The sequence below is a fragment of the Pagrus major genome, chromosome 14 (genome assembly GCF_040436345.1).
Source record: "Pagrus major chromosome 14, Pma_NU_1.0".
NCBI classification, from domain to species: Eukaryota; Metazoa; Chordata; class Actinopteri; order Spariformes; family Sparidae; genus Pagrus; species Pagrus major.
Window position 1 is genome coordinate 15717301 of NC_133228.1, and position 18005 is coordinate 15735305.

An 18005-nucleotide genomic window follows, 5' to 3' on the forward strand; every position below is an offset into this window, starting at 1 on the left:
AAATCAAAGGACTAAAAATGCTTAACAATTAGAACATGAACTATTAGGTTTTTAAAAGAGGCTGACATTTGCCTGCTTTGCTTTTCTGTCTAAACCAATTTTATTGGGTAATTTTAGCGTCTCATTGCTTATAAAGGTCATTTGTCAGCAATGGTAATGTGAGATTTTAGTGCTGCTGAGGAAGATAGTGTTCCCCTCAGCGGCACAAATCATTAAATGTCTCCTTCTTGGGTGCAACACATATTGATCTGAGGAAAAAGTGTGATGGAAAACAACCATTTACCTAACACACTATCCTCTTCATTTGAGAACAGCCGCCCTCTGTGATTGAAATACACCCCATTATTGAAAATCTGAGTGTTTATTTTGTCCTTCTGGTGATAATACAAGTCAGTGGATTAACATGGTGCCAATACTTTGAGGGTAAGGAGAGGGGGAAAGATGCTAAATGTGAGGATCCTCTCCCTCTTTATCCAGGTTGGCCAGTCCAGAGAAGCGCCATAACAGCGAGAAACCGCCTCTGGAGGAGGAGAAGAAGGAGAAGATAGAGCTTAAGTCCATCACATCTGATGGAGAGACCAACACTGCTATTAAGGTACACATAGACACACACATATCAAGAAATATCCTTCAAAAAACGCACAAGTGAGCAAGTAAGTGCACATGTAATCAGAGAAATTAATGAGTTAAATGAATGTAATGCTCTCCCTCTGCAGATTAACATGGATGAGTACTGTGGAGATGAAAGTGAAGAGAAGAACCCATATCCTGCCAATGATTATATAGGTAAAACACAAATCAGATGCATGTACTGTGTGTGTGGTTGAAACGGAGAGATTGTACCCTGCCAACAACCATCAAGGTCTATATGAGATCCCGACTGAAAGACTTTTCTCTCAAAAAAACGGAAATGTGATCAAGAAGTTATCATTATATATACATAATCTGTTAAAAAACTTCAAAAACCAACATGTGAATACCCATAGTTGCTCAGTAACTGTGTCTAAATTTCAGTTTCAACAAGTTCCAATTGTTACACCTTTGTACTTTTTTCATCGCTTTATTTCCTGTAGTTTACTGTCTGCTTTTCTCCTCTGACTTTTTCTCTCATCGTAATCCTTTTCCTCCCTGTCATCAGGAGACGATGACGACGACGAGCCAGAGATGCCTGTGGGCCCGAGGCCACGGCCACTTTCCGACATTCAGCTGAAGGAGAAGGCCATTCCCATGCCTGAGGCCCGCGCTTTCTTCATCTTCAGCCACACCAACAAGTAAGAGGACACTGTAGTTCTGCACTATACCTGCCTCTCTTCTATTTTTTCTCATTTTGGGCTGTTTCCCCCTGTATTTTCTATCCTCTTTACTCCCATCTCTGCATGTTCAGATGATTATTCCTGTCTTTGTGTAACAAGAGACTAAAATATGTTTCTCTCACTCTCTCTTTTAGATTCAGGGTTCTGTGCCATAAGATCGTCAACCACAACATCTTCACCAACCTCATCCTCTTCTTCATCCTGCTCAGTAGCATCAGTCTGGCAGCAGAGGACCCGGTCAAGAATGACTCTTTCAGAAACCAGGTAACACACACAATACATTTTTTTTTTTTTTTTTAAATCAAGTGTTAAAGTGTAAATACAGGATATACACTTTCATGGCCGGATATACTGTACATTAAGGCGCAGACAGGCAAACATTGTAGCCATCATTAGTTGCCCACACGCATTCATTCTGTGCTAAATGGATTATAGCTGACAGCAACATATAGAGGAACCAAAGCTTATTGTGACTGGCCGGTTACACTTAATGAGATTTCTTCCAGAGTAATGCAGCCGTGATTAACTTCACGTTAAGAAGATGTGAAACGCCTGTTAAGCTTTGTTTGGTCAATTTAACTCTTTGTGGTTTTTTAGCCAGACTGGCAACTTAACATTATGGTATTCGATATGTACATATATGGAAAATAATTAGGCCATTTTTAGTTCATTATTATATTTATTTTTAGTTGCTCACATGTGTCTCTGAGTTCCAAGGTCAAAATATAACAGCAAAGACTGTATGTACAGCCAAACTCTTAAACCACAACAGATGTACTATTTGTATTTACAAAGGATATAACTGCACTGCAGCTGTATACACTAATAGAACACCATATGGTTTATATATTAATGTTGTTTAGAGTTAATGGGTGTAATTTGTGAGCAGTATTCTAATGTAAAAGACTGAGCTCCGTGCATGCTGTATCTGTTTTTCTTTATTGTTTCTTCCCTCAACAAGCAAGACAAACCCCCTGAGGGCTGATAAAGATCAGTTTTATTATATTTTCCTTGGCTATGGTATAGGCAGCTGTATATTAGTCTACCTCAATTAACCTCATTCTGAAACTTTAATGCAATAATACATCCTGTTTCTCAGATCCTGCTCTGTTTTCAAAGTCTATTTAAGTCAAATCGGAATTCATTATCCTTGGACCTGAACCTCGGCATTATTATTTCGGTATGTTGTAGAGTCTTCCAGGAGTGTGCTACAGTTGAGCGCAAGTTCAGCTTCGACCCCCTCCTGTTTGCTCTTTTCATTTCAACTGTATAAACAACACCTAGAATGGGTACTTTAGCTCTTACTGGGGGACCCGAAAAAGTGACAAGAATGCTAAGGTGGTTTTAATTCATCCAGACTCGGTTCAGTCACACTTTGGCAAACACAGCTGATGACATAATGTTTCTGTTTCCCACTCAATCAGAAAGCCATTGCATACTGGGCAGGGCAAAAGCAGTGTTGTTGTTCCATCCCAGGAGTGCTACTGTGTAATGTACATTAGTCCAGCAGTATTATGGAAATGGTTTCTCTAAATTGAAAACAATAACGCTCTTGTGTTGCTTTCAGATCCTTGGCTATGCAGACCATGTATTTACTGGACTCTTCACCATAGAGATCATTCTGAAGGTAGTGTTAATTTCCCTAAAGCATTTGCTTTATGTATTTCAATCACACATCATATTTCCATCTAATTATATTACATAAGGTGTAAGCAAAGTATATCATCTAATGCAATGTATTTCTATCATGTTGAGCCGATGTAAATAAATTAGATAACTTAGTCTTTTTAAATTAAGTTAATACAATCAGTTTTTCAATGGATTACTTCTCATTTGTGTTACTTTTATGTATAATATTTAAAAATAAAAAAGATGGACATTTTATGTGTGATTAAAGTATATAGAGTCAATGTTTTAGGTGTATGGAATTTGTTTTACTTGCTTACTTTAATGTGATCCCAATCTTGTAAAATGTTTTTTACATGTAGGATATTTAGAGAGACTAATATTTTGCTGTAGTTGATGTTTGTAACAACCCTGATTTGCCTGGTGAGAAGGCATTGTTGCATCAGGGCAACAAAAGTGTAGAGAATCGACTTTTTCAAGTAGTGATGAGTGTGCAAGCAAACACCAACTACTTTCAGATAGTATTTAATCCAGTGTTGAAGGTCAAGCAGTCAGTAGCACTGCATGGTTGATCGTACTAAGCTGTGAACTTTGACCCCTACAGATGACAGCCTATGGAGCCTTCCTCCATAAAGGTTCATTCTGCAGGAACTATTTCAATATTCTGGACTTGGTGGTGGTCAGTGTGTCCCTCATCTCTTCTGGAATACAGTGAGTGCAATATAATGTTTTCTGATGCATGTTTTATGGTGTTGTCCCACTTCAGTTGAGACTTGGATCATACGCCGCTTTAGCATTTTAATCAAACTTTTGTGCACTGATAATTGCAACGTTATTTGGCAACAAGTCTAAGCGACATCACCAATGAAGCCTACGATATCAAATATACACTCGTGTTATTACTAAATAAAAAAGGGGGCTAGTCAGCCAGATAATGACGAGTGCATGAGACACTAGTCCAGTCCAAGAACACACAAATTAAGTTGGAAAGCGGCTAAATGGGGAAACGTTTTCATTTGTAAATTACCTCATGCTTCACACTTCTCTCTATTCTCTAACAACTTTACACTTCATTACTCCCAATCCCCTTCTCTCTTTGTGATGTTTATTAAAAATGTTCTCTGCTTCTCGTAGCAAATAACTCCTTGAAATGCTGTGATATTTTCTGATGTTTAATATGCTATGCTACACTCTCTGTCTCAAATGCTTAATAGACTAGACTTCTCGACGTAAGTCCACATTAGCCCGTATTAATAACCCCCTTAACAGACCTTCACCTTAACTGTGTAAAACTGTCACTCTTTTGATTTGGTATTTCTATAGTCTTGGAGAGTTTAGTCGAAAATCAAGAATATAATCTTTGATCTTTTCAACAGGATTAGTTTCATGGGATTACATTGTATTGATAATAAATGGGTTTATTGTTATTATGGACACATGGTATGCTTTTGCATGTGATGCATACCAAAAGGCCTCTTTAAAGGCACCAGCATTATTTGGTATTTAACAACAGGGTTAAACTGTCCTGGGTTAATACTGTAGTCCGTCACTGTTATGTTAATACATTTGTTCATCTATTCTTTGTCAGAGTTTCGGGGGCAGGTGAAACTCATATTTCTGGATAATCTGAACTCTCCCAGGTTATAGAAATGACACCTGAATGCTAAAACTCAGTGGTTTTTGCCTGTTAAAAGTAGTTTTTATGTGGGATTTTTCTTGAACGCATCACAGTCAAATTAATTGTGATTATGCTGCATTTAGTGTATGTGAACAAGTTTTTAATGCAGTTTCAGTATTTACTTTACCTTTCCTTTGGTACTGTTTTGCTGCTATTACTACCCAATAATGAAGCATCTTTTTGGGGATATATTGTATATCTATATATCTCTCTGTTCCATTTAAGTATCTGTGCACATTGAAGTAAACATGTAAAATATGGATTTTTTTTATATAAGGAGGTAATAAGCATGTTTATAAAACAGTCCTTAAACAAATTACAACATATATAAAATCAGCTTATATTCAGCTCTCATTCTGTGTAGTTTCATAATATTGTATGTGGACAGCATGAAGCATGGATAGGGTTAGAGATGATACTAGTAATTTATGATGAACCTCCTACCTCTGGACAAAATCTGGTCCAGAGGTAGGAGGTTCATCATTCGCCTTAACCCAGTCAACTAAAGCAAAACTAAGTTACTTTTATGCAACATTTAAAAGTTATGTTTGAAATACAATTGACATTTATGTGGATTGTACTATCACTAGAATATATCTTCACAGCTGGTTTGACTGTGATGCGTTACAGATAACATCCTACCCTACGTGAACTACCTTTAACTACCTTTAAACTTTACCTTCCTGTGTAAAAAACTGGTCTTTTCCTTACTTTCTGTTTAAAAGTCGACAAAGAGTAATGTCACTCCCCTTAAATCACTCTTTTAACCCTCTAAAAAGTCACTCCCTTGAAAGGATACATTGACATTTTGAATACACTTCTTTCTTTCTACCTTTGTCACACTTTGGCAAAAAGTTTTTGTATTTGTTCTTCAGTGAACTGAATGACTGGCTTATTAATTAAAACTGAATTCAAAGGTAAAATATACTGGCAATCTATATTTTTAACATGATTTACACCTGTTGACGTCAAGTCGTAATAATTACACTTAAGTGTCAGACAGTTCAGATTACCGAAGGACCAATGTTCAAGCCTTTTCCAAACATTAGCTGTACAATTCAAAATGTCAAGGTATTCATTTGATTCTTTTGGTTAGTATGTGAAAACTTTCCTTTGAAAGGTCACACTGTTTGACCTTTGGCCTGTACTGACACTCTCTTACAGCACAATAACTCTCTGTTTGCCTGTAAATGTATGTTTGGGTCTTTGTGTTGGTCTGTCTGTCTGTGTAGTACTTGTGTGTGTATGTCCATGAATCATATGTAGGTATGTGTGAGTGTTGTGTGTGTTGTACTGTATAACATATGCATTTTTATTATAATGTATTGCGTTAACTGTCATGTAATATTTATGTTAAAATCATGCTGTCTGCTGCCCATTTATAAAAAGTGACCAATAATGAAAGAATTTATTATCCTTTGTGCCAAAACCTGATATTTACAGATAATCGCAACTTCTAACTTATCAGATCAGGTGTTATCAGTAAAAAAAAAAAAACAAAACACTATTTTCTAAGCAAGGATAGTACATGATAATTATTTTAGAAGTAAAAAATTAACTAAATCAGAATATAATCCTTTTTTTTTATTTTGCCACCTGATTTTAGCTAAATAAACATGTTGTGGCTTGCTGAGAATAATGTGCACCTCCCTTTTAAAAATCTGAATTTTTATTTGACTCAGTGGTAAGAGCAGTTTGAAATATGTTTGACTGCTTTTCAGCGTACTGTACATTCTGTAAAGGAAATATGTTATTAAAATTATATATATATATTCTTGACTTTGCTCAATTTAAGCCCAACTTTACTTACTGTATCTCTAAAGAGAATCATGGCTATTTTCATTTATTATTTGCATAAGTGTTTTTAGGATTATTTAGTATCATTCTTCTCATTAATTTTCAGTTGTCCAGTTTACATGGATCTTGATCATTTTAATTTCCTTACCTTGTGTGTTGTATCGTCTTGTTTCTTTGAACCATGCTCCGGTTTGATATAACAATCTTTAACACGGATGCTATTAAAAGCACCCTTGGATGTGTGTTATTCCAACCCTGCTAATATGTCTTAATTGTAAAATGTGTGTTTAATCAGATTGACTGGTCAGCAGTTTAACACCAGGTGTGTTTCAGGTCCAGTGCAATTAATGTGGTGAAGATCCTAAGAGTTCTGCGAGTGCTCAGACCGCTGAGGGCTATCAACAGAGCCAAAGGACTAAAGGTTAGCACACTCACACATTTAAAATGTAAAATGCATATTATGTATATTATGATAAACATACCCACTTCTTAACAAATAAGGCACACATTAACTATAATTTTTTGTGTGTTTCCAGCATGTCGTGCAGTGCGTGTTTGTAGCCATCAGGACCATCGGCAACATTGTCATTGTCACCACGTTGCTCCAGTTCATGTTCGCCTGTATTGGAGTACAACTCTTTAAGGTAAAGAAGACAGGATGGATATAAGAAGGAAACTCGTTGCTTTGTCTAAAAAAAACATTTAATCATGTTATTTTTTCTTTATTTAATAAATGTCTATGTTTTTCCATCAGGGCAAGTTCTTCTTCTGTACCGACAGCTCTAAACAAACTGAGGCAGAATGCAAGTAAGAGATCCCTCCTGCAAACAAGCTTGTTAACTCTCTTATATCTTAATCACTGGATAAAACATGTGAATATGTGTGTGTTTGTGTTCACCTGTTTTACAGGGGTTCCTACATTATGTATAAGGACGGAGATGTGGGGAAGCCTGAAAGAGCCCAGAGAATGTGGGAGAACAGTGACTTTAATTTTGACGATGTCCTGCAAGGCATGATGGCCCTATTCGCTGTGTCTACCTTTGAGGGCTGGCCAGGGTGTGTGTCTACATACAAACACAATACATGTGTATTTGGATCTGCATATTGTTTGTGCTGTGTTTTTTACTTTTTCAAAAAGGTAACAATCTGAAAAATCTCCACTTTCCTCCTGTCCTTCAATGAATCTTCCCCCCCTTTCCTCAGGTTACTGTACCGGGCCATAGACTCTCACGCTGAGGACGTCGGCCCCATCTACAACTACCGCGTGGTCATCTCCATCTTCTTCATCATCTATATTATCATCATTGCCTTCTTCATGATGAACATCTTCGTCGGTTTCGTCATTGTCACGTTCCAAGAGCAAGGAGAGCAAGAATATAAGAACTGTGAGCTGGACAAGAACCAGGTAGCGTCAACTATAATTGAATTTGTTCACATCCTTTTTTTGTGTGTATAACTGCAGTTTTAAGCTTTTGTTTGGCAGCATGATAGAGTTTTCATGCTGCAGTAGAAGAGTTTTTCTGCTGTTCTGACTGAAGCGGGAAAGTCACTTTGTCATTCAGGAGGCACAAGGGAGAGGGAATGGAGGCCAGGCAGTGAGATGAGGAGAAGCTGGAGAAGCTGAACATGAATTTTAGGGGCTGAAATACAGGAGTCCAGCCAGGAGGGAGCTGCAGCAATTCAAACAGAAGATGAGGTGAAAGCTTAGAGAAGTAGCTGGGCCAAACCTCTGCAGCTGCACAGAGAACATGGAAGAATAGTTTTGGGTGGAAAAAGGCTTTTTTAGACTTTCCAAACAACAATTGGACAATTTTTCCTCCATGATGGTCTGACAGAGACAAAGCAAAGTTGGTACATGCTCACGTGTGTTTGTGTATGTGTTTGTGTCACAGCGCCAGTGTGTGGAGTATGCTTTGAAGGCCCGTCCGTTGCGTCGCTACATCCCCAAGAACCCTTACCAGTACAAGGTGTGGTATGTGGTCAACTCCACCTACTTTGAGTACCTGATGTTCACACTCATCCTTCTCAACACCATCTGTCTGGCCATGCAGGTGAGTCTCACACACGTACACTCACAGAAGTACACACTCCAAAAATGGCAAAATGATACAGTCTTTAGTCAACTCCCATGAAACTCTCTTTATTTGTGGACATTATGAGTTGTTTATGTGTCTTTGCAGCATCATGGACAGACCAAGAATTTCAACGATGCCATGAACATCCTCAACATGCTCTTCACTGGACTCTTCACTGTGGAGATGATCCTTAAACTGATCGCCTTCAAACCCAGGGTAGGTCCACTCCTCTAGCTGCAGAATAGAATAACACTCTTGTACAGCTCAGTAGGGAAGAGCAGCATAGAAAAAGAAATCTTATGGAATAAGATTTTATCAGATAAATGTACGTTAACCAATTAATCAGACAGAATAGTCAGATATACTTTTGGCATTGAATCTCATTTATTGCAAATAACTGCTTACTGATGTTGAACTGTATATTCCTAATCCCTATTTTATTTCCTCCAGATGATAATTACGATATAATAGATTCAAAACATGATTAGTGGACGGCATCATGCAGTTTTTAATTTCACTGCTCCCTCGTTACCCTGCTGTTGTTGCTTTGTGGGTTTATTGGTCTAATCTCAGAACTTCCTGGTGCATCAGCTATTTAAACATTAGCAGATGGGAATGTTTCCCCCGATTACAACAGGGTTAATGGAAAATCCTTCAACGAAATCAATAGGGGAAATGTAGTTTAATATTAAAGCTTTACTCTTATCTTTATTCTTGGACAGTATAGGTTATAAATCAAAAGATTACAAGTACGAGTACAAGAAACAAGTGTTTTATCCCTCTAGTATACATAGCATGTTACTGGGTTAGTTTTACTTTTTCTTTAATTTAAAGGTGGAGTTAATTGTTGGAAGTTAGTTGTTTGTTGGAATTAATTAATGTCATCCACAAAATTGTCACTATTTGGGAGGTTTTCTAACTACTAATTAAAACTTTGTTATATTGTTTCTATCCAATTAGCTCCAAAATCCAAATCATGCTCTACAAAATGCATCCTTTTATTAATTTGGATGAAAGATGATTTTCTTGTAATAACTTTTGAAAATAATTATCTATTTGTGCTATTTAGTCTGAGTAACATAATGCAAGCCTTGGAGTGTTTTCCTGCACAGGCGGACCAAGCTGGAATTCATGCAGGAAAACCTTTAAGATTTGGGAATTTACTTCATGCTGATCTGTATGTCTGTATATAATGTTAACCTCAAGTAAGGATCATTTAAATTGCCAGATTTCTAAAAGCAGTTTTGCATCGTTACAAATTGTAAAACATATTCAATCTGATACCTGTTTTCCTTCTATCATGAATTTAGTCCATGTGATAAGATAAAGTGCAGCATGAAGACAAGTTCCCAAACCATTTTGAACAATGCCAATGAAAATAAACCAGTTTATTTGTGCATGAGTTACACCTATAGGATGTGCCTTATTTTCATTGGTTTTCATTGAACTCTTCCTTTAAACAGTGGACACACACGCAGGACCAGCTCACTAACACTTTTACTTCTCAGGTATTACAGTCGTCAGCATACATGTGGAAGAAGCTCCAGAAACAGTTACTGTGTGGGAAAGATGCCAAGTATGATGCCTTAATGCCTATTGACTTTTTAACAGGTTTCACAGTCTCAGCCTTACTCATCGGGGAGCTTCATGAATTTTTGATAATGTTTATACTTTCTTTTTGGTCTGTTTTTTACTGTGTTGTGTAGTCCTGAATGTCAGAACACAACTGTTTCTGAACTGATGTGTGCCTATGTTAGTTTGATAAGAGTAGATGTAACCACTATACCTCAGCATTTAGATACTAATGCTGAGCTCTGTTTTACTAATGTTTACCCCTGTTTTACATTAATATTCTTACACCTGACAACAACTTAATTAAAACCACTATAGAGTCCAAAAATGCCTCATAGTATCTGCATAATTCCAGTGGGTGCAGGTGAAGTTTGGCAAACAGAGTTTTTGCTATTTTATGATGATGCCTCAGCTGCTGAAGACAGATGATGAAGCTTAAAATAGATTATAAGACTGATCGTCTCTCAGCGTCCCTCTGTCTGCCACTTTGATGCAAACAATTGAGTGGGATTTGTTATGTACTGTATGAGTTACACAGCTATTTTAAAGGTTTACTACAGTGTAAAATGTGACTTCCAAAAAGACTAAAGGCAGAGGTCTCACATCTCACTATCCAGACAGTTATCCTCCCAATTTCCCTACTCCTACTTTCAAACATCTTTAGATTTCCTCCAATGTTGTTGCCTGGTGCAAACATGGTAACATCATTAGCCCCCCCCCCAAGCCCACACTGATACAAAATGTTAGTGTGCGATGGAAAAAGCAGTTGGCCAAAATCAGAATGAGATTTATTTTACAGCATATACGGAATTTTTTTTTTTTTCTGAAAAGGCTGTGTGTGTTTTTCAAAAGCGGCATCACATCTTGGATGTCTCTCCAAGTACGAGTATACTAAAGCTGTGTCTCTACACCAGAACATAACACAATCATTTGGCTTGAAGCTATGTGGATGTTTTTCATAAATACTCACGTTGCACCACTCCTGATGATGAATTGCCCACAATAAGTTAAGCAAACAAAGTGGTCTTTCAGTGTAATCACTGCTGCAGCATTACTGAATCGCCCCAAGATACTGTAACTGCTATCTAACACGCCATCCTTAACAGAGCAGGAAATTCAGCTGCACTTAATGATCAGATACAGCAACGGAAATGAGTTAATTCTCTTCTCTAGAATTAAAATTCTTCCTTGTGTTGGGTCATCAGCTGATTTTTCTGTTTCCTCATATAACCACCATAATAGGGCTGCGAAGTAGCAGCAGATGTTGTTTGCCTTCTAACCTACCTTTCTTACCCTCCTCCTCCTCCTCCTCCTCCTCCTCTTGCTCACCTCATCCTGTGTAGGGGTACTTTAGTGATCCCTGGAATGTGTTTGATTTCCTCATCGTAATTGGCAGCATAATAGACGTCATTCTCAGTGAGATCAACGTAAGTACGATGCCCACTCTCACTCTCCTTGTCACTTCCTCTTTCTTTCTGTCTTGTGCCCTCTTGCCTCCTCTGAATCTTTCATTTCCTGCCACTCTGCTCTCCTTTGTGGCTACTCTGTGTTGTGCTGTCTCTCCTCTTCATCTCTCTTCTTTCTTTCTCCTCCTTCCTCTCTCCCTTCTCCATCCGTAACTCCAAGATGGCCGCTGCTACTCAGGGGACCCCCAAGCGCAAGGGTTCCCAAGCAAGAACAAGCTTCTTCCTGGGTTTCATTAAAAGTCGCGTGAAAAGAGGCAGGGTTTAGTTTTGATTTCTGTCTTGCGTCCTCCTTCCTTATTCCTAACAGTATGTTCTCGGGTTCTTGATTTTTTTTTCTTCCATTTTTTGGTCCGACTGTGACATGTCCTCAGGTTTGATTCCCTCACTAACTGAACTAACTCACTGACCAATCACAAACAGACTTACACACCTTTTCATTTTTTTAACTGCAGCAACAGGGGTGTTTTTTTGTTGTGATTTTGTTGCAATTTGTTCTTTACTGTTGTTGTTGTTGTTGTTGTTGACATTTTCCTCTCATGGACAAGCATGACCGATCGCCGCTGCTCTTCCTCTGCTGTCCATCTCTTTCAGACTGCCCCTTGCTTTCTTTTTAATTTATAAACTTTTGTTGATTCTTTCCCTCTCTCCTCCTACTAAAAACTCCAGTGCTCATGTATATAATGTTTTTATCTTATTTTTCTCCTCTCTCCTTTGATTTACGTTCTTTCCATCTTTTTAAATGTCTTATGTTCTGTCCTTTTCTTCTGTTGTTTTTTTTTTTCTGTTCTTTCCACCCCTACGCAGCATTATTTTGTTGATGCATGGAACACATTTGATGCCTTGATAGTTGTGGGTAGCATTGTTGACATAGCGATCACTGAGGTTAACGTAAGTAGTCCAACTCCCTCCCTCCCTTCCTGCCTGCCTGCTCTGCCATTCCCACACACACAAACAGACCGAGCACCGATACCCATCTCGCATGCTTTCAAATGATTAGGAAACTTCAGCTGCACCACATTTGAACTTAAAAGGCGGCTGAAATCTGGCAGTGAAAACAGCCAGATGTAGTGCAATCAAAACAGAGCAGAGAGTCCTCTTAAGGGTTTGTGTAATTTAAAACATATGAAACAATACATTTTACATTTGTGCTTGGACAGCTTTGACCATAGACATCTGAATAATAATTTAGAGATGGTCAGTTTGATTTATAATGAATACATTGGCTTTTTGGAAGCTAATATTATCATTACGTCATCATATATGCATTTTTTAAAATGTAATGTTGACAGTAGTGGAGTCTGCAAACCTGTTCTTGATGTTCCCCATTTGCATTCCTCCACGTTTATCTTCAGCAGTGTAATAAGGCTGCAAATAAAGCATTACAGTTTTATTTTCTATAGGTTTTATAATGTTTGAAACTGCTTCAAGTCGGTATCCGTGCCTCGGTCTGCTGAACATCAATAGCATCAAAAACTATTGCATTTGCCAATAGAACCTATTGCATTGTCTCAGCACTTGGTTTGTTTTCACATTTGGTTTATTTGATCTTTTGTCATTGCCACAGGGGATTGTGTCCATTCCCCTGGCATGATGGACACTGTATAGCATGACAGATGTAAAGGTGGCATATCAAGGCCTGGTACTGCATGTAATATTTTCAGAAAAGATTCACATTGCTGAAAGAGAAAGGAATACAGGAAGATAGATTCTCAATTTCGAACAACAGTGTTTGACCCCAAGGGGTCATGAAACTCTCTCAATTCATAAATCACCAGGGAAACTTTAAATTCAAATGAGAAAGATACAAGTTGCAGTTGCATTTTTTTTTTTTGTCCGACAATAGCAATGCGCAGACATGAGGAACAATTTGATCCATAAATGGATTTACTCAGGACCTGTGAAATTTATGTAAATGTATGTATGAATTCATTTATTATCGACGTGGAGGCCCTATGGTCAACAGTGGGGCTGAATAAGAATGAATATCCCAAACACAAGTCAAATGTTGAGTGTCTATCGTATTTACACTTCAGGGATAATTGGTGTTTTATTCATGTGATATTCAAAATGCTCTTTGGCAGCAGAATAGTCTGAGAGCCAAGCAAACTGCCGAGTGTGGCTGGACACAACCCTGCTTCGTTCAGCCTTGGAAGAGGATAAGTTTCGCTGTGTGTGCTGGTTTGCCTGAGAGGGAAATAATTTTCTACTATGATCAGACTGACCAAAAGGCTGAATGTCACTTTAAAAAATCTTTATACTGTGAAGGAGCTTCTTGTAGGAGAGCCTATCACTTAATTCCATTTGGTGCCTCAGCTTCAGTCTGCAGAACTAGTGGCAAAAATCCAGTGAAAATGCCTCCGGGGTCTTGAGTGTAGCTCAAGTGGCAGCTCAGTAGGTGGAGGCAGCTCTATATGAGTCTAACTCTGATATACTGTCTGTGCGCCAGCTTATAAAGGCACACATACTGTACCAGCCTTGCTGGGTTTCTACTAAGCAATTATAACATACAGCATCTCATCTCTCCGTGGATCATCTTCTAAATGCAGTAATTTGTGGTTAATTGTAGGTAATTATTTCTTAATTTAATTGCTGTTCTGGTGTATCACCACAAAATAAACCCAACAACATTGAACCTTATGGTCTCAATCATTTTGGGTCTTCTTTGGGTTCTTCTTCTCTTCTTTTAATTTAGTAAATTATGGTCCTGTTTAGAGTAAAATGGACAAAAAAAGCAGAATATGATTTAGGGCAGGGCTGACTTGTGATTGGCAAGTTCCCACCACAGCGTGTCACGAGTTCTCGGTCAGATCTGATCAAGATATAGTCCCCAGCTCCACCCTCTCATCCACAAATGGTCACATCTTGTTCCAAAAAACCAAGATGGCCACCATAATGCCAAAATCCCCAAAACCCAACATCACAGTGGGTTTAAGCTTCAACAGCTTTAGATTATGTCACATTGACCGTAGATACACTTTTACCACATGTCGATGCACATTAAGTACGGTTGGATGAAATCCCGTCACACCCTCAGCCTGCTGCTGGTTTGAGGACATGAAGCAAAGAAAAGATATGCACAGGGGTACACCGGTATGTTCCCCCTCAGTGGAATGCAGTGTGTTTCACCTCAGACAGCACTGGTCAGGCATACAAATAAGGTTAGTGTATCCCTGGGGTGTGTGAGCTTGGCAGTTGTTTTCGTGCCTTTAGAAAGGGAATCCATTTGTCCCCATGAGAGGCTGACAAAGCTGCTTATAAACGACACAGGGTAATTTCCAATCTGTACTTGGATATTTTATGTTTTATTCAGTTGTTCGATGTCGGGGGAATCATAAAAGCATCATAAATGTTTATATCCTTTTGTTGCCTTGCAGATACTGAATTTAGTATACTCACGTACGAAGAGCTTATAATTACGTAATTACATAGAGAGACAAAATCAATTTGATATGACATTTCTGTCAGGAACTGACACTATTTAATCACTGATTGATTAGCTGCCTTAATACTGATGTTCGTTGGGCCAGAGATATACATCTTTGTCATCTATACAAGTCACTGATGTTGCACTTAACACTTTGGTTTGGAGTCTGCCTTTGATTTGGTTTGCAGTTCTTTCTGAATGATTCATTATTTTCCTCCTCTCTCACCTCTAACCTAAAGGCATGCCCCAAGTCTTTTATTTTTCTTCTTCTTCTCTGGTGTTTTTTTTTTTTTAATGATTTGGGTGATGAGATGCCCAAGCTACCTTTTCTGTATTTCTTTTTTAAGAAACCCTCCGCACTTTAATCCTGTGAGAACTCTTTGACTGTTTTTGAACTGGGACCCGGTCACTTAGACATTTTAGATTTTAGCCCGGTACTGCATTTCATCAGGCACTGAAGCACAAGTGAATGCTTTTTAACGTACTGAGCAATGCAATTAGAAACTAATAGCGGCAGCTTGCCAACAACTACCTCTCTGTCATTGCATTCCTAAGTACACATTGAAGTGCAGTAACAGGCCAGCTTTTAAAATGTTACCACTTTGCCTTTAGTAAATATTAAATGGCCAAAAGAGCCTGTTTGAGTGCACCCACTTCGCTGCTCTGTTGGGTGCTTGTTGACTTAGATTAGATGCACATTTTGTGGTCTTCGAATCAGAATCCTTCCTTAATCCTGGGTCTCTAATACTTCCCAGCAACCTGCGGGTGCTTCTTAAATCTTACATGGTTTCTTTTACATTTTTTTGTTTTGGTTTGAGTAGAAGTAGTGTGAACAGATTGGTAGTGGTTTGCTCTGAGCGGTGTCTTGCAGACGATGCCAGTATGGACTGCATCTATTTCTCTTTTTCTTTCTCTCTATCCGGAATGCCTCCTCCTCTCCTCTTCATCTCTCTCCTTCTCTTTCTGAGCTTTTTCGGTTCACTTATCTCTTCTTTTATGGACGTTTATCTCTCTCTTTCTCTGTCTTCTTTCTCGTTGGTTTGCGGTGCTGCTTGCTCACCTGAGATGCAAGCTGGGTGACATGGGTCTCATGCTTTTCATATACCCTAAGAGGCCAGCCAGTTATCTGCTATATCTTTAAAAATTATTCTGATAACAGTTCGTTGTACGTTTTCATCAAAACACATGAAACATTTAATAAGAATGCACATAATGTTGCAGTATTACAACTTAACGATAAATGGATAAGAAGCAAAGAGGTGAGTAAACCTCAAATCTAGGGTAAGAATGTTCTCTAGAAACCCATGTTACCTACTGAATTGACTGAACTGATGAAATTTTTGCTTGAAAATATGAAGTGCAATGTGAGAAAACAGCTCACGTTCATAAATCCGACGAGCTGAAAATGCAGTAACTCACATCCGCACTGTAGTTCAGCCTGAAAGGACTACTGTATATTATTTACAAATTCACTGTTCTGATTTTCTACTGAGCTTTAGTTTGGTTAAAATTGCACCACCATGCACGGATCCTCCAGGGCCACAATTCCACTGTAGTCTCTGTAATTTGTTTTGTGTCCCTTCATAATGAGAAATATTCTAATTGAGTTTAATCTGAGACTGGTTCACAGCTTTGATTTCATGTAGAAATTGAAGCAAATTCAGATTTAAATCGTGCTTAAATTGAACCAGCTGGCCCTTTGTGTAACTCACACACACACAGACAAACATCCAGATTCTTCCATATATCAGTTTAACTACTGCACTTAGTGTAGACTAGTGCCATCTTCCTTCCCTGCGTCCTTCCTTCCTTTCCTTACTTCCCTCCTGCCCATCTTTCCAACTCATCTTTGTCTTCCCTTTATGCATCACTCTTCCCTCCCTTCTTTCCTTACTTCCTTCCTTCCTACAGTTGTCCTTCCTTCACTTCACAACATAATGCCTCAGGCTTTGCACAGATACACCCACACACACACACACACACACACACACACGCACATACAAATACCCTCTTTTTAAATTATTAGCTTCCTCGTTGCTAGCTGATTAAACTAAGTTTATAAGTATACTTAAATAAAATATAGGAATCTATTACTCTGTGTACATCATTATTGTGTGTGATCATAAAGTTGTGTGTATGGCTCTGTTAGAATACCTTTAAATGCTTTATTACTTTCCCCTTTTCTCACTGTATTCTCACCCTCTGTCCTTCATTTCCTTATTTCCTTCCAATTCCTTTCCTTTCTCTATCTTTTGTTGCTTCTTTCCAACTTTCCTTCTTCTCTACCCTCTCCATTCATTCCTTCAAAGTAGATTTTACCTGCTCAGTCCCTTCTTTATTCCAGGAAAGATTGGGAATAATGAAGCATTATGTTTGGTGGCAAGATATTCTAACAGAGCCCATACCAAAGCAGAGTGAACAGCTCCTGAGTCATAGATTGAACTACAAGTTAATCTATCACTCCCAGCAGTGTCAAATGTTGCAGTACCAGGGACGACCAATTAGTGTCTCCCCACAGTATGTTTATCTTTGTGCCTCTCAGTGTTATGTAAATACTTGTGTGCTCCGATTTCCAAAAGCATCTAAAATCATTTCAATGGAACTGACTGAGATGATCTTAACTTCCTGTCTTTTTTATATTGTGGTATTCTGATGCCTGTTTGACCTGAAGGTAGATGAAAGTTGTGGTCTGGTTAACTGACAAGTATTGGGCCACAGACAACATATATAAATAAAAGGGCTTAGGGAAATGTCTCAAAACAACTCAACCTTTAGGATATATTTTATTTAGTTATGTTACTTATATTAACCCAAATGTTTCCAACAATGTTCCATGTAAGAGAAATCTGTAATTTTACTCAAGATAACAGTGAGTTTCATTCTGTCACTTTGACTTCCAGGAAAACATCAGATGAAAGTAAACATTAAACATTATTACATTATTTCCATCGGCAATGGTGGTTGTTAAACAATGAAGACTGCCATGATCCCACAGTATTTCATAATGTCATCAAGCTACGTCTTTTGTAGAAATTACATACTGTGCGTTCAACT

At 38.2% G+C, this 18005-nt stretch overlaps 1 protein-coding gene across 1 annotated transcript in view; it reads left to right on the forward strand.

The window, feature by feature from the left end:
* Positions 1-18005, forward strand: part of cacna1c (calcium channel, voltage-dependent, L type, alpha 1C subunit) — a 183143-nt gene that overhangs the window by 148478 nt on the left and 16660 nt on the right. The window contains exons 19-34 of the mRNA XM_073480377.1: positions 478-595; positions 717-786; positions 1139-1271; positions 1448-1577; positions 2881-2940; positions 3544-3650; positions 4154-4168; positions 6748-6835; positions 6951-7058; positions 7169-7221; positions 7324-7470; positions 7618-7819; positions 8307-8465; positions 8595-8705; positions 11405-11488; positions 12332-12415. Coding sequence (XP_073336478.1) covers positions 478-595; positions 717-786; positions 1139-1271; positions 1448-1577; positions 2881-2940; positions 3544-3650; positions 4154-4168; positions 6748-6835; positions 6951-7058; positions 7169-7221; positions 7324-7470; positions 7618-7819; positions 8307-8465; positions 8595-8705; positions 11405-11488; positions 12332-12415 — 1669 coding nt within the window. The remainder of the gene's footprint in view (positions 1-477; positions 596-716; positions 787-1138; positions 1272-1447; positions 1578-2880; positions 2941-3543; positions 3651-4153; positions 4169-6747; positions 6836-6950; positions 7059-7168; positions 7222-7323; positions 7471-7617; positions 7820-8306; positions 8466-8594; positions 8706-11404; positions 11489-12331; positions 12416-18005) is intronic.